Source organism: Rhineura floridana, chromosome 9, assembly GCF_030035675.1.
Source record: "Rhineura floridana isolate rRhiFlo1 chromosome 9, rRhiFlo1.hap2, whole genome shotgun sequence".
Lineage (NCBI taxonomy): Eukaryota > Metazoa > Chordata > Lepidosauria > Squamata > Rhineuridae > Rhineura > Rhineura floridana.
Genome location: NC_084488.1, coordinates 125,915,928 through 125,930,590, shown reverse-complemented (window position 1 = coordinate 125,930,590; position 14,663 = coordinate 125,915,928). Strand labels below are relative to the sequence as shown.

At 57.2% G+C, this 14,663-nt stretch overlaps 1 protein-coding gene across 4 annotated transcripts in view; it reads left to right on the top strand.

Moving 5' to 3' along the window:
• Positions 1-1,017: 1,017 nt before the first annotated feature.
• LOC133363932 (cytochrome P450 26B1) overlaps positions 1,018-14,663 on the top strand; it is a 33,199-nt gene continuing 19,553 nt past the window's right edge. For 2 of the 4 annotated variants that reach the window (XM_061583692.1, XM_061583691.1), the window contains exons 1-2: positions 1,018-2,080; positions 7,292-7,516. In XM_061583692.1, coding sequence (XP_061439676.1) covers positions 1,877-2,080; positions 7,292-7,516 — 429 coding nt within the window. In that variant the 5' untranslated portion in view covers positions 1,018-1,876. The other 2 variants (XM_061583694.1, XM_061583693.1) reach the window with 2 other exon arrangements.

Sequence of the window (14,663 nt, the reverse complement as noted above, 5' to 3'; positions counted from 1 at the left end):
TGTTGCGGCGTCAGCCAAGGAAGAGTCAAGGTTCCGTGCTTGCTCGATTCTCCTGGGCGACGCAGCCGTCCGCCCGCCCGCCCGCCCGCCTCACCTCCTGCAGTCCAGGGCAGATGCCCACAATCCCGGAGCTTTCCCCGGCGGGAAAGTGTTAGATGGGGGGCTGGTCGGGTTCTCTCCTAGCTCCTGAAATGGTCACCAGCGTTGAAGCAAAGTACCGGTGGAGGTGAATGGCCGACCCCCGTGCGCCCGCTCGCTCCAGTTCAAGAAAGCCAAACAGAAGACACTGGGGGTGTGTGTGTCAAACTTGTCTGTTGAATGGGCTTCTAAAACTGCTCTCTAACTGATGGCTTTGAGAGGCGGGGGTGATCCTTTCGGCTTCTGGGCGAACCTGGCCAAAGGTGCCAGCCCCTGGCTCACGGCGCCTCCGCTTCCCTCGCCTAGCGGCGGCCAGCTACTGCCTGCGCTTCTCCGGAGACCCCGCTCCTTCCCCTCCAGAACACCGAGCGGCCGCCCTGGCGCAACCCGCGGCAAGTCCTGCTCTCGCTGCCCTCCTCCTCGCTGCGGGCACCTTTCGCGCTGGCTGTGGGGCAGGCAGCCTTCGCTGGCCGGCGGGATGGCTCATCTCGAGTGGGCGATGGGACGGGGCAGGCTGGTGGGACTCGTCTGGCGCCCCGTCCGCAGCGGGCCAGGAGAGGGTCCCGCTCCGCCGCTGAGCCAGCCTCTCGGTGTGCTCTTCTTTCCTCAGCTCGCCGCGAGGGACGGACCAACGGCAGGCCCGCGAGCGGAGAAGGAAGGAGGCTCCTCGGCGCGTCTCGCCCGGCGGGCCCGCTGCCAGAGCTGGCACGCTCCAGCCGCGCCCGGCCCAGCCTCGCCCCCCGCCGTCGTCGTCGCTGCCGCTGCCCCCGCCTCGGAGGGAAGGGGAGGAGGGGCTGCCCGCCCGCCCGCGCCCCGAGCACCGGCCGCGCTGCCTATATAAACACCCGCCTGGTCTCTTCCCCGCAAACTGGCGCGGAGCGAAGCGGCTCCTCCTCCCGGCAGAGAGACGCGCAGGGCAGAGTGGCAGCGCAGCGCCCCCTTCGCTTCCCTCGCTCCCCCGCCCGGCCCGGCCCAGCCTAGCCAAACCCAGCCCAGCCCGGCCCCCGGCAGAGGCGCTCAAGAGAGCCGCTCAAGTTGGACGGAGCGAGTCCCCCAGCCAGCCAGCCAGCTAGCCGCCGCCGCCGCCGCTGCCGCAACACGTCGGTCCCGCTCCCGAGTTCGCGTCCGCCTCCTCGTTGCGTCCGCCAGAATTTCTTCCGCTTTCTGCGGGGCGCAAAGGCATCTCCGCCCTTGGCTGTTCTGCGTCCTCGGAGAGTCGGTCCTGCTCTCCCCTCCAGTTTGAGTAAAATAAACAGCAAACCATCAACCCCCGTTCTCTTCACTCCCCCCCCCGTTTTTGGTGCAAAACAAACAAACAAACACAGCCCCCTCCTTATTCGACGGTTTCTGCGGAGTTTTTGGGACAAGCGCTTTTCATCCTCTAGACTTCGCAGCAGCAACAGCAGCGGGAGCCGCAAGAGTCGCTTGTGGGGCTGGAGCGCCTTGGGGGCTTTTTGTTTTGCCACCTCCTCGCCTTTCGATTCCTCTCCCCCCTTTTGCATTCCTTTATAAGTGGGCAGGGGCTGATTATATATCTCCCCATCGCTAAAACCGCAAAGTGTCCCGAGCCGGGAAGCATTTGGTCCTCCGCGCGTCGCCCCGACGACAGTCTCCTGCGGTTCCGTGCAGGACCGCCAGCCCTTCCGCCTCCCTCGAGGCCCCCTCGGGGAGCGCCCCCCCCCGCTCCAGCCGCCAGAAGAGGAAGCAGCGCCTCCGCTCCGGCCCGCCGCCGCGCAAGATGCTCTTCCAAAGCTTCGACCTGGTCTCGGCGCTGGCCACCTTCGTCGCCTGCCTGGTCTCGGTCACGTTGCTCCTGGCCGTCTCCCAGCAGCTGTGGCAGCTCCGCTGGGCCGCCACCCGCGACAAGAGCTGCAAGCTACCCATCCCCAAAGGCTCCATGGGCTTCCCGCTGGTCGGAGAGACCTTCCACTGGCTCCTGCAGGTAAGGCCGAGAGGGCTTCCCCGCTCGCGCGGCCGCCGCTCCGGGAAAAGGAAACGGGGCAGGGCAACGGAGGCGTTGCGTCGCGTCGCGTCGGGGCGGGGAGGGGGACACGGACACACGTCCGCGCACACACGCGATGCCTCCTGCCAGAGGCCGCCGCCGCCACGCGCGCCCTGCCCGGCGCCGGGACGGTGTGAAGCGCGCGGCCGGAGGCTCCCCGTCGGGCAAAACGCGGAGCTTGCAAAGCGCATCCCTGGCAGCAGGCAGGGAAGGGGCGAGCAGGGCAACAGAAACGGCAGACGAGGAGACCCGGACCGACCCAGGTTTCCTCGAGAGTAAGTCCCGGGGAAGCGCGCCACCTCCTCCGCGCGCAGGCAATCTTCCACACGCCCCCGGAGCCAATCCGCGAGGCGGATCTGACGGCGCGAGAAGACTCCCTCCACCCCCCTGGAGGGTTCCTTCTGCAGGTTCAGGGAGGTCCCGGATCCCGAGACACGGCCCGTATCTCTCCGAGCCGCAGCTCGACCCCGGCGGGACCTCGAGCTCTTCTCCCTCCCACCCCAAGGGGGACGCGTCGCAAACTCCTCCCCCGCCCGGCCCGCGAGTGGAGGAAGCCCAGAAAGGCCGGAGCTGGCCCGTCTGGCTGCGTCGCCCTTGAAGACTCTCTGGGTCCGGAACGCGGCCCAGCAAACCAGCCGCCAGCAGCCACCGGGGAGGGTGGGGGGGGCAAAGGAGGGCTGGCGACTCTCTGCCTTGAATCCGAGGCGCCCCCAGCCGACGTTCCGATCGGCCCGGCTCGCCGCTCTCGCTGCCCCCCGCCCCCAACACGGCGGAGAAGCCCCGGTGTAAAGATAACCTCGGGAGCTGAACCCAGGATTCACCTTCTAAAGAACCTCTCGAGGAATCCCGTCGCTGCTGGCTGTGCCGGTGGTGCGGACAACCCGCACCTAAACCAGGAAGGTGGGGTTTTTTTGCGGGGGTGCTCATCTCTCTCTCTCTCTGTGTGTAGAGAATTTCGCCAGACGTAGCAGAAGACCCCTCCCCCTCCCCTTTTGATCAGGATCTTTCACCAATAATGGCCTCCCCCTCGTTTCATACGACGCCCGCGAGCTCCTAGTTGAGGGACTGGGAAGGGAGCGGGCGGATCAAATCATGTCGCACGCCCATCCAAAATGCCCGTGACCTTTTAGGACCTGCTCCAGAACCCATCGCTTTTGGGGAGGGCGAGCCCCGAGCCCCGGTGTTGTGGCCAACCCGACTTTCCCAAGTGGGGACAAGCGCAGGGGATTCAACTGAGGAGCGTCCAGCGGTCAGATCTCACCCCGATCTGACGGGGCAGAGCAAAGCCAGGGCGGATTCTGCCTCAAGACTGGAGGACCTCGACCTGGTGTTCTCCCTTCCCAATAAATGGGAAATATTGTCCCATTTGGAGCATGAGAACCGCAGGGGCGGATTTGCGCTCGCTGACAGCAATCAACGGGTTAACTGCCCTCACTCAATAGGGCCTTATTTTTAACTGACATTTATCAGATTTTTACAGGGGGACCCAGAGGGCTCTCCCTTTTCCACAAGGCTCCATCCAAGCACAGGCCAGGGCTAAAAATACAAAAAAAAATTGTATAAATTGGACTCAGCTCGAAAACTCTTGCCACATAAAGGTGGCCTTTGTACAGCGATGGAAATGTTGTACAAATAACCCTTTATTAATGCCACAAAAAGTCCTTTAATTATATTTACGCAGATCAAGAAACAGGGTCACCTGAACATCTGAACTTCACAACTGTGCTTTTGTTTTTTAAAAAAACCCTCCACCCCCCCTGCCCCCACAGGCTGTGCAGCAGCCCCCTTTGCCCAGAAGTTATGGGGGGAAAGCTGCAACCCTTTCCCCACGGCAGCTGGAGTTAAAGGGGCTTTGCAATGTTGCTCCACAATTTAATGGGAATGGATTCCCCCCTAAATACTTATGTTGGTATTGGGGGTGGGGGGAGTGTGTGTGTGGGGGGGAGGGGAACCCCTTTTCCTTCCCCTTGGGCTCCCTCCTTTTGTGTGGATCTGACCAGCATGTGGGAAAGTTATTAAAAGCCCTGAACTCTGTCCATTTACGTAGCCAAGGATAATTGCAGTGCATTAAGGCAGTAAGTCCCCACCCCCACCCCGAAGAGATGGGTGGCGGGGTGGGGACGGGTAAGCCAGCTCGCTTATTACAGTTCCTTTGGGAGAGGGGTCTGGATAAATGCTTGGGAAATTAAATCAGTCCTAACTCGCTTTCCTGCTCCGCGCATGATTTCACTGGCTGCTTCAATGAAACAAACCTACTGGCACTTTGAGGTCTTATAGGGACCATCACACCCATGAATGCTCTGCTAACTCTCTCTCTCTCTCCCCTCCCCAATTCCTGTCCTTCCAGCCAAAAAAGGCAGCAGAGAAGCCCCAGACAATGTCTCTTGCACTGGGATCTTTTCCCTTGGGCCATAAGCATGAAGGGACGAGGGGGGGGGAAATCCACTCTTTATTCCTTTGTTGTTGTTATGTGCCCTCAAGTCCACTACAACTTATGGCGACCTTATGAATCAGCGACCTCCAAGAGCATCTGTCATGAACCACCCTGTTCAGATCTTGTAAAATTCAGGTCTGTGGTTTCCTTTATGGAATCAATCCATCTCTTGTTTGGCCTTCCCCTTTTTCTACTCCCTTCTGTTTTTCCCAGCATTATTGTCTTTTCTAGTGAATCACGTCTTCTCATTATGTGTCCAAAGTATGATAGCTTCAGCTTCATTTTAGCTTCTAGTGACAGTTCTGTTTTAATTTGTTCTAACACCCAATTATTTGTCTTTTTTGCAGTCCATGGTATGCGCAAAGCTCTCCTCCAACACCACATTTCAAATGAGTTGATTTTTCTCTTATCCACTTTTTTCACTGTCCAACTTTCACATCCTTACATAGAGATTGGGAATACCATGGTCTGAATGATCCTGACTTTAGTGTTCAGCAATACATCTTTGCATTTGAGGACCTTTTCTAGTTCTATCATAACTGCCCTCCCCGGTCCTAGCCTTCTTCCGATTTCTTGACTATTGTCTCCATTTTGGTTAATGACTGTGCCAAGGTATTGATAACCCTTGACAAGTTCAATGTCCTCATTGTCAGCTTTGAGCAGGCAAACCCTGCATAGTCCAGGCTGCAGTTTGAGGGCGTTGGGGGCGAATGAACATTGCAATGCATTGTGATCGATCGCATTTATGGGGCTTTTTGCACGGGTCAGTGTGAGCCCAGCTTTGCCTGCAGAACCTCTTCTCAGTGCTCATCCATGGGGCATGCAGTCCCGGCATGCTTAGAGCCTTTCCTCACCAGTGACCAACCACAATGACCATCTCTCAAGAGTTTTGGGACAGGACTTCCCAGTCAGGCTTGAGTCCCAGAACCTACAGTTTTGGAAGTTAAACGCAGCTTCCTTCATGCTAATGATCATGCTGTTATGCTACCCATTTGCCTCACTACTACCCTCTTGACACCGGGCCACCCTTGTGTCCATTTTGCAGATCAGAAACTGTAGTGGTCCCTCTGTTGTGTCTTTCTTTGGGGGATCCTCTCATATTCAAGAGAACTGGGAGATGAGATCTCACTCCAGATCCCCTCCCAGTCACATCTGCTGGTGCACCACATTTTTTTAGGAGGGGGCTTCACTTGGCTGATTTCCTCTTGCTTCCACCTGCAAGGTCCCTTTGGCTCTAGATTTGTGTAGGTCTGATCAAGGGAGGCAGGCAAGAGGGCCGGTGAAGGGGCACAGGCCATCTCATGTCTGAACTTGGATCTCCACTTTCCCAGTTCACTGGGCCAACAGGGGAGAGGGGAGCGAGTCCTGTTGTGCCAGTCCCAGGCCACTTTGCAATTCTGACTCTGAAGGACGCACCCAAGCCCTGCCCCACTTTTCTAGACTAGTGACACTGCCTACCTTGATTTCTCAAGTCTCTTTTACTGATCTAATCTTTCCAATATCTAGTCTGGCCTTTATTTATTTTGAGATGTTCACATTTTGGAACCGGTGGATGGATGTTCCTGCTTCATGTTCCCCAGATGCAGCATTTCCCTTTATTCATTTCCCTGTTGACCATCAGCACTGACACTGTCACCTTACCTTTGAAAGACTCCATCCCACCCACCCCTTATCTGTATGTGTGTGTGTGTGGTGGCTAGGGATGCAAATGGGGGTAGGTTTGGATGGCCCTGGAGGGACCCTGAAGGTGAGGAGGCTGGTGCACATTTGACATGTCCTTTTTTCTCTATTGGACGGAGAAGCTGCTGGCCGTAGACCAGGAAGAAATTACTTCAAAGCGTGGGAGATGGGGACCATCCAGAGTGAATCAAGATTGTGACAGGGTCATGGCTCAGTGGCAGGGCAGGTGGTTCCGAGTTCAAAGCTCAGTATCTCCAGGCAGGGAGAGACCCATATGAAATCCTGGAGCCCTGCTACCTGTCAAAGCAGGCAATACTGAAGTAGGAAGTGGGTTGGTCTGTTGACCTCGGGGAGGGGTGTTCTTTTCTGATTTGAAGAGCCTCCACACACACCCTGATTATACCCCACATCTACCCTCCTTGCAAATGTGGACACATTCACCCAAGGTGGTTCAAGGAGGGCTCTGTGGGTTGAGTTTTCCCAGCACTTAAGCTTCGCAAAGGAGAGGAAGGGCAAGATCCAAGCCAGCAAGAGTCACTAGCTACTCGTGAGTCCTTCTCCCCAATTCTAGCACCAGTAATGCAACTAACAAAAAGCACTCTGTACATGTTCAAAGATGTTTTCTCATCCCACAAATCCCGACTCCTGGTGCTGAGTCTGGTCTAGGTGCTGGTGAACCTGAGCTGCCGGGAACTGAGGGAACAGGAGTGTATTCTGGGGGTGGGGTGGTGGTAAAAGTAGGGTATTTGGATGTCAATGGTGGCAAGATGCAGAAAGCCAGTGTGGTGTAGTGGTTAGAGTGTCAGACTAGGATCTGGGAGGCCAAGGTTCAAATCTCCACTCAGGCATGAGACTCAGTGGGTGACTGTCTCTCAGCCTATCCTACCTCACAGGGGTGTTGTGAGGATAAAATTGGGAGGGATGGGGGTGACCATGCACACCACCTCGAGCTCATTGGAGGAAAAATGGGCTATAAATGTAATTTATTAATAAGCTGATGCCAGTTTATTCCAACTTAATCTGGTTGCCTCTTTTAGGGTTCCTGCTTCCAGTCCTCAAGGAGGGAGAAATATGGGAATGTCTTCAAGACCCACTTGCTGGGCCGCCCCTTGATCCGGGTGACGGGTGCTGAGAATGTGCGCAAGATCTTGATGGGCGAACACAGCCTGGTGAGCACTGAGTGGCCCCGCAGCACCCGCATGTTGCTGGGCCCAAACACGGTGGCCAACTCGATCGGGGACATCCACCGGCACAAGAGGAAGGTAAGAGAGACTCCCCAGGGGCAACCTCCTGTCGCTTAGCTTGGAGGGAGGGAAGGAGGGGTACGTGCACGTGCGCCCCAGAGAAAAGCCTTGGGGAGGAGAGGGCTGCCTTCGGTCCGGTGTGTGGCTGGCAGCAGACGGGGCGCTTCCAGTCCAAGATGCTCTGCGTCACGATCAAGGGAGGGCCTTCCGCCCTCAGCCTTCACCTGGTGGCGGGCTTGACCAAGCCGGTGCCCAACAGAAAGGGGGTGGGTGGGAGTTCGCGTCGGAAGAGCTGGAGCGCAGCCGCTGGCGCAGGGGTGGCCTTCGCTGGGCAGGAGAAGCGCCTGCGATGTGGCCCGGGCGGCGCTGCGAGGCCCCCGAGGGGCGAGGGCCCGCCCGAAGGCACCGCGGCAGCAGACCTGTGATCCTTGCTGGCGGTTGTGCCCCGTGGAACCGGCCAAGGGGCTGCCGGAGGACGCAGCCCGAGACCTGCGGGTTTAGGCCTGCCTCGGAACCTTCGTTGGAAGGAGGGCTCTGCTCGGGAGCCGAAGGCCGTCGTGCGCCTCTGAGCGCGCGCAGAGTGCCTTCACCGACGGACCGGCAGGGCTCTCCGGGGTGGCTTGGCACCTCCCGCCCTGGCTGGGGCGCCGGGTTTCCCTTTCCGTCGGCAGGACAAGGGCGAGGCGGGGGGGAAGGGGGTCTCCTGCGCCGGACGCCTTCCCGCACTCCCCCGCCCCTTGGCAGGCTCCGCCCCTCCCCGCGTCTCCACGGTCGGCTCGGGGAAAGCGATGGGAACTCGGAGCGCGGCTGCCGCGGCCTTTGAGGAATTTAAAGGGGCGATGCGCGGAGCGCGCCGGGCCCGCAGCAGCCACTGACAGACACCCGGGCCGCCCCCCCGCTCAGCAGTTGACGCGCCAGCGACCGGCCGCGGCCGAACTGACGTGCAGGCGAGCGGGGAAGCCTCGGGGCCGCCGGCGCGAAAGCCCTTTACCCCGGGTCGCCCTTACGTCGCTTTCCACGTGGAAGGCCATCACGCACTCTTACTCGGAAGTAAGTCCGAATGCCCCCCGGGAAGCTTACTCCCAAGTAGGTGTTGTACTGGGGTTGCGAGGCAGACGAAGCCCCACTGAACCCCGTGGGCGGGTCTCGCTCCCGAGGAAACCTGTTTGCAGCGCCGAGAATCCGAAGCCGGCTTGAGCGCGACTGATGGCCCTTCCCGGAACCGGCGACGCCCGGATCCCGCGTGCGGGCCCTTGCGCCCGTGTAGAGCACTTTCAGCTGGTCGGCACCCTCCTCCGCTGACTCGCAGGGAAGCGCGCAAGGCCGGCGCCTGCTTCGTGCGGGGCCGGCGCCCCTTGGATCGGGTTCCGCCTTCCTGGCACCTCTGAGCCCCGGAACCAGTCGGTGCCGTCCCCCTTGTCAGTGCGCGGCAGGCGGCGAAAAGGAGGTGCCTCTGCGCCCCCGACGCCGCCCTCGCACGAGCCAGCCCGCCCCTCTCGGTTCCGGCGGAGGATCCCTCCCAGCGCCGCGCCTCCGGCTCCCTTCCCGCTCTGCCAGGCCGGGGATCTCCCGTCGGGTTCGGCCGGTCCTCCTGGCAGGCGGCACGTGGCGGAGTTGAACTGTAGTAACCTGGGAAGCTGCACTCGAGGGCGCGCGGCTCCAGCCTTAAAAGGGCGATGGCGCCGGTGGGGCCACCTCCCTCTGGTTCTCCGGAGCCGGCGGGCAGACGAGAGGGCGGCGGAGGCCCCGGGGAAGGAAGGGCATCCTCGGACGGTCTCGGGCTAGAAATAAGCTTGCGCGGGAGGAAGCCGTCGCACTGGGTCTCCTCCACATAGACAGGGGGTTTAGCCAACCTGATGCCCGCCGGCTGCCTGGGACTGTCGCTCTCCTCGCCCCTGCCAGCACTGGAGGTGTATGCAGTCCAAAGCGGGGGGCGGGTGCCAGGCTGGCAAAGCCTCCTTTGCAGGGTTTCTTGCGGGCTCCCTTATCCCTTCTTGGAATTGTGCTGGGAAATGGGCCCTCCACCCAGTGATGCTGTTTTCAGAATTTGGGTGGCCTGGCCAGGCCTGGCCTGCTCTGCCAGCCCCAGCGCTGGGTGAGAAGGTCAAATTCAGGAGGGGTTGGGTTGGCACAGCAGCCTCAACGGGGGGGGGGGCACAGTTGGACCTCTCTTAACAAAACTGGATCTCTCAGCACCCCCAAACTGAGCTAGGTCCTTGCTGGGAAGTCAGGACACCCTCTCCCGGGCAGATGAACCACCCACCTGCAGGACTGTTATGCTGTTGCTGTCAGGATTGGGGTTCGGGTTAATGGCATTTACATCAGGGAGGGTGTTGTCCACGTGGCAGCCGCCCTGCGCAGGATCTATTGCAGTGAACAGAGCAAGAGCATGGTGGGATTTCCACTGTACAGTAGTTAAATTTCAGACAAGGCACGAAAGAGAGATTCAAACACCAGGCTTGCAAAGATGGCTGTGGTTTCTGTATGGCTTGTTGGAGACTGGGCCTTTCTGCAGACTGGCTGGTGATGGGTGGATGGCCTTGCTGGGCGTGGAGCTCAGGCCTTGGGTGCGCTTGGGTTCAAAGTTTTGGAAATAAGGCCTTATTTGGCTCTGCTTTTGACTCCTCTTCTCCTGCCACCTCCCAGTCTTCTCCCTCCCCTTCTCTTGAAAAGGTGGTGGGGCTGCTGGTGTGCCAGCCCCCTCCCAGCCTGCCTGTGCAGAGGCCCTGCAGAGAAAATAGCCTTTGGGTGACTCCCACCATCTCCGCAGGTCTTTGAATGAAACCCTGTCTGTACCAGAGTAGGCAGGGAGTGCTTCAGACCTGAAGCGCTGATGACCTTGTGGCCTCTGAGCTGGAATCCTGCCTTGGCCACTTGGGAGAGTGGGCTGCTTGTTCGGCAGACAAGGGCGTCCTCATCCAAAGGCTGTGGGCAGGAAGGAAGTGCTGACTGAAGAGCCCTTCCATTTCAGCCCCCTCCCTCCAGTGTCCTATTCAAGAGTGTGCAAAGCATGCCGCCAATTACTTTCAGGTATATCTGAATATTTTTCCGCGTTGCCCCAGGAACAGAGAGAGGTTTCCTTCCCCCTCCGTGTGAAGAAGGTTCATTTTGCTGAAATCTCAACAGGCAGAGGACATAAGGGGGCCAAGGAGGTCAGGCTGAACTGGGTGTTCTCTGCAGATCCTCTGTAGTCTGGGGGGGGGTTTTCCCATAGCTCCTGTGAAATTATCTGGACAGTTTCTGTTTCAGTAGCTGTGCTCAGCTGTGGAATGTGTTGTAACCCATGCCTCTGAGCATGTGCAGAATGTTGTGGCTTCACGACCAAGGCCCCATACACCTGTGTAAAGGGGTCAAGGTACAATTTCCAGGTCTTGCTGGGCTCCTGCTGTGCAGCCTCACAGCCGAAAAGCCAGCCTGTCAGGAGGTCCCTCATCCACCTGTGCAAATCCAGCCCCACATAACTCTTCAGAGGGCCAACCACCCTCTACCTGCTCTTCTCCCCTTTGCTTGCAGGCCAAGGACTTTGCTGGACCACAGGCAGCCAGGGGCCAGGCAGCCCCATCCCAGCGGCCCCAGGGGGCTTGTCCTGTTCCGGTGCTTGGAAGCCCTGGCGCTCTCCTTTTTAGGGACCGAAGGAGACCAATGCCACCCGTGAAAGCATGTTCATCTCTCCTCCTTCATATACCAGACAGGGTGAGAGAGCACTGCCTGGGGCAAGGGGCAGGGCAGGGGCCCCCGGGGGGCACAATCCCCTGGGAGTCCCATGGAAATACATGGGAGCTGCACACGCTGCAAAGCTGTGCGCACTCTCCGTAGCAAGAAGAGACAGAACACGTTATGCAGGATGATGAATTGCAACAATTTATTCAGATTACAGAATTTGGCTGGCCTTAGTCAATTTTTTTAGCTCCAAGAAGCATCATCTCCTTCCAGCTGTGCTTCTCCTTCCCTTCCAGCCTTGGCAGACCCCACCACCAATGCTGCCCCCTCCACTTCCTGGCTTTCTGTCTACTGCTGCTGCCCTCTGGCTGTCATGGTTGGAGCAGAATGCTCCTTGATGCGGTCTCCAGGCTCTCTCATTTGGCCCTTGGGGTCTCCTCAGGCCCCATCCACCCCCACACTGCGCCCATCTCACGAGCTTTTGCCTGCCTGGGACGGCTGGGTGGCGCAGGAAGAGGGCTCTATGTGTAGCATCCTTTGCGTGCTGCCTGCTGGTGCCGCGCTTGCTCTGCCCACTTCTGCCTTGCCCCCCCCACTTCTTACCTGTTCTGCCACCCTGGAGGGTTGCTCAGGAGGGACTCTGGCCCTCGGCTGAAAAAGGCGTTCCCTCACATTCTGCATCTTCTGTCACGGAGCACCTCTTCATGGCGTGGGGTCCCTCTTAGAATCATAGAATAGTAGAGGTGGAAGGGGCCTACAAGGCCATCGAGTCCAACCCCCTCCTCAATGCAGGAATCCAAATCAAAGCATTCCTGACAGATGGCTGTCCAGCTGCCTCTTGAAGGCCTCCAGGGTCAGAAAGCCCACTACCTGTCTAGGTCATTGGTTCCATTGCTGTATGGCTCTAACAGTTAGGAAGTTTTTCCTGATGTCCAGTTGAAATGTGGCTTCTTCCAGATCCCTCCCTCTACCCGCTTTCTCTCCGCACAGCTGGTGTCTTTGCAAAGCCTCTTCCCTTAACAGTGCCCCAGGCTCTGTTTCCATCCGTTTCAATGCCCCATCAAATCCTGTGCCTGGGCTACTGAGACCCAGCTCAGGTTATGCTGCTGTGAGTGTATCTGTAACCCCCCTGCTAGTGATCCCATCCCCCCTGCCTGAATTGCAGAGTACAAAGCAGCAGCTGAAAAAGTCTTTTTTGGGGCTGTGTTTTCCGCCTCTCCCCCCTGCCCCCACCCCCGGTCTCCTGGGCCAAATGGAAGGCTCGTGTGGATTTCTGTTCCGCCAGAGCTGGCAGTCATGAGATATGCTCTCCCTCTCACAGGCACCGGCCCAGGAGCCAAAAGCACCACTGGCATCTAAGATCTGCAAGGCCACTGAACCATCAATTTGGGTATCCTGTCTTGAGCGACAGCCAAGACCCAAGGCTTAGGAGGGAGGAGGGCATCCAGCACTGTGTGACTATGGGTTGGAACTTGAACGTGATTTTGGAGTCTGGATTTTTCATGGCTACTGTGGAATCTAAATCTGTCTTCTCTAATTTAAACACATTACTCTGGGGCTTATGGTGAACACTTGTTCTGCCTGTTCCTTCTGACATATTTGAAAGCTAACACGTTCCTGCTTTCTTCATAAATTTACTGTAGAGATTTGCCCAATTCAGAATTCCTATGTGTCCTCCAGCAGGGCCGGGGGGCCAAGGGGGGGATCTTGTCCACGCGATTTGTCTTACTTGTTTTAACAGGAGCACATGCCACTGAATGTGCACACAGATCTGCTTCCTGCATTGAAAAACAAACCTGGGTGTTGTCATAGGCAAAGAAACCTCAGTGCTTGCACTGGAACTCTGGCACCCGTAAGAAATTATGGGGTTGAGCTGTGCTGCTGCCCTAAAGCAGGAAGAAGTAGAAAGAACATTTCTGAGGTTCTCCATACGTCAAGAATGGGTGCAACATGGTAGGTGGCAGCATCCAGAACTGGGCAGTGAACCCTTCTGGACTGTGATGATGTTCAGTGGCAGGCTGTGTGGATCCTGTAGTGGGCTTTTCCATCAGTGTGCAGCTGGTATTGAACTGAACTAAACTGTGGTGCATTGCAGGCTGCATGTCTTGGATGCGTGCAGAAAGTGGCAAGCCATTCCACGCAGGAAGGCCTTGATGGAAATGGCCTGATCATCTGAATTCTCTCCTGAATTCGTTCCAGTTTGTCAGAATCTTTTCTTGAAGCTTGGGCCCCAAACCTGAGCATGGCAACCTAATACCATCTCATTGGTAAGGGTTAGATCAGTGCTATGACTTCCTGAGTCGTGGGCAGGAAGGTTTAATGTGTTAACATAGTTAAAAAGTGCATTAGCCTTTTGTGTTGCAGCATTGCATGCTGTGTGTCATCAGTTGTGGGCTTGCTCAGGATACCGAATATGTTTTGGGTCCATGCAAACTTCCAGGATGCCACACAGGCTTTGCTTGTACTGGGATTCTCTTGGAGCCTGCTAACTCCACCCACTAGCGATAACAACCCAGCTATTGCTCATCCCTGGATCTTCTAGCCCAGGATGAAATAGAGGCAAGTCAAGAACACCTGGTCTTGCCACGGGCAGCCAATCTCCTCTTGACTCACTTGAAACCCGGATTCACCCCTTCGGCATGCAAACAGATCGGAGGTTGACGTGAGTTCAGGGGTTGTTGTCTGAAGGCAGCTGATCATGTAATCAGCACTTGTGTTGACTTTTGTTTGATGTTTCCACTTAATGAACTTTTCTTTGCTACACTTGTATAGAACTGGGTTGAATATTTGTAAGAAGATTGTATCTGGCAACTGCAGGGGGGGATTTGCTTGGTGCCAGCCTGGATCTGAAATTTACTTTCCACCCAGAGGTCGCCAAGAGGTCTCCCCTTTCTCCCCCACCCCACCCAGTGAAAAACCTAGACAACAAGGCTGTGAGGTTCCCAGCAAACGCTTAGTGGTGTCACACATACCTGGAGTGCTCTGTACATCCTGCAGCCGAGACTCCAGGGCAAGAATGTTCTGCCTGAGGGAAACCATAACGCTTGAAATATCCTGTTTTCATTCCACTCGGTGGCTTGCTTTACAGTCAGGATCATTCAGTCTCTCTTTCGGAGCGAGCTTTTTCTTCCTGGCGGGTGCATGCTGGTGATGATGACCACTGCAGGGTGCCTCAGTAGATTTGGAAAATTTCCTTTTGTTTTTAAAAGAGTGCCCCTTTTATACTGGAATACCACTGCCCCCCCAAAAAAACCCGAAACTGGGGATACTTTCTCCAGAGTGCTCCACTTCCATAAGCTGTGGCTTGTCACAAAGTACTTACCAGGGAGTAAAGTCCTGTTAAGTTCAAAAGGACCAATTTCTGAGTAAACATACTTAGTAGGATTGTGCCATCAATTCCCCCTCCTTTTACCATTGCTCCTTCCCCTTTCCTGGGGGAGGACTTGTATGCACAGGTCCATGCCACACATTTGTGGCAGGGGGCTGGGCTCTCAACTGCAGTGCG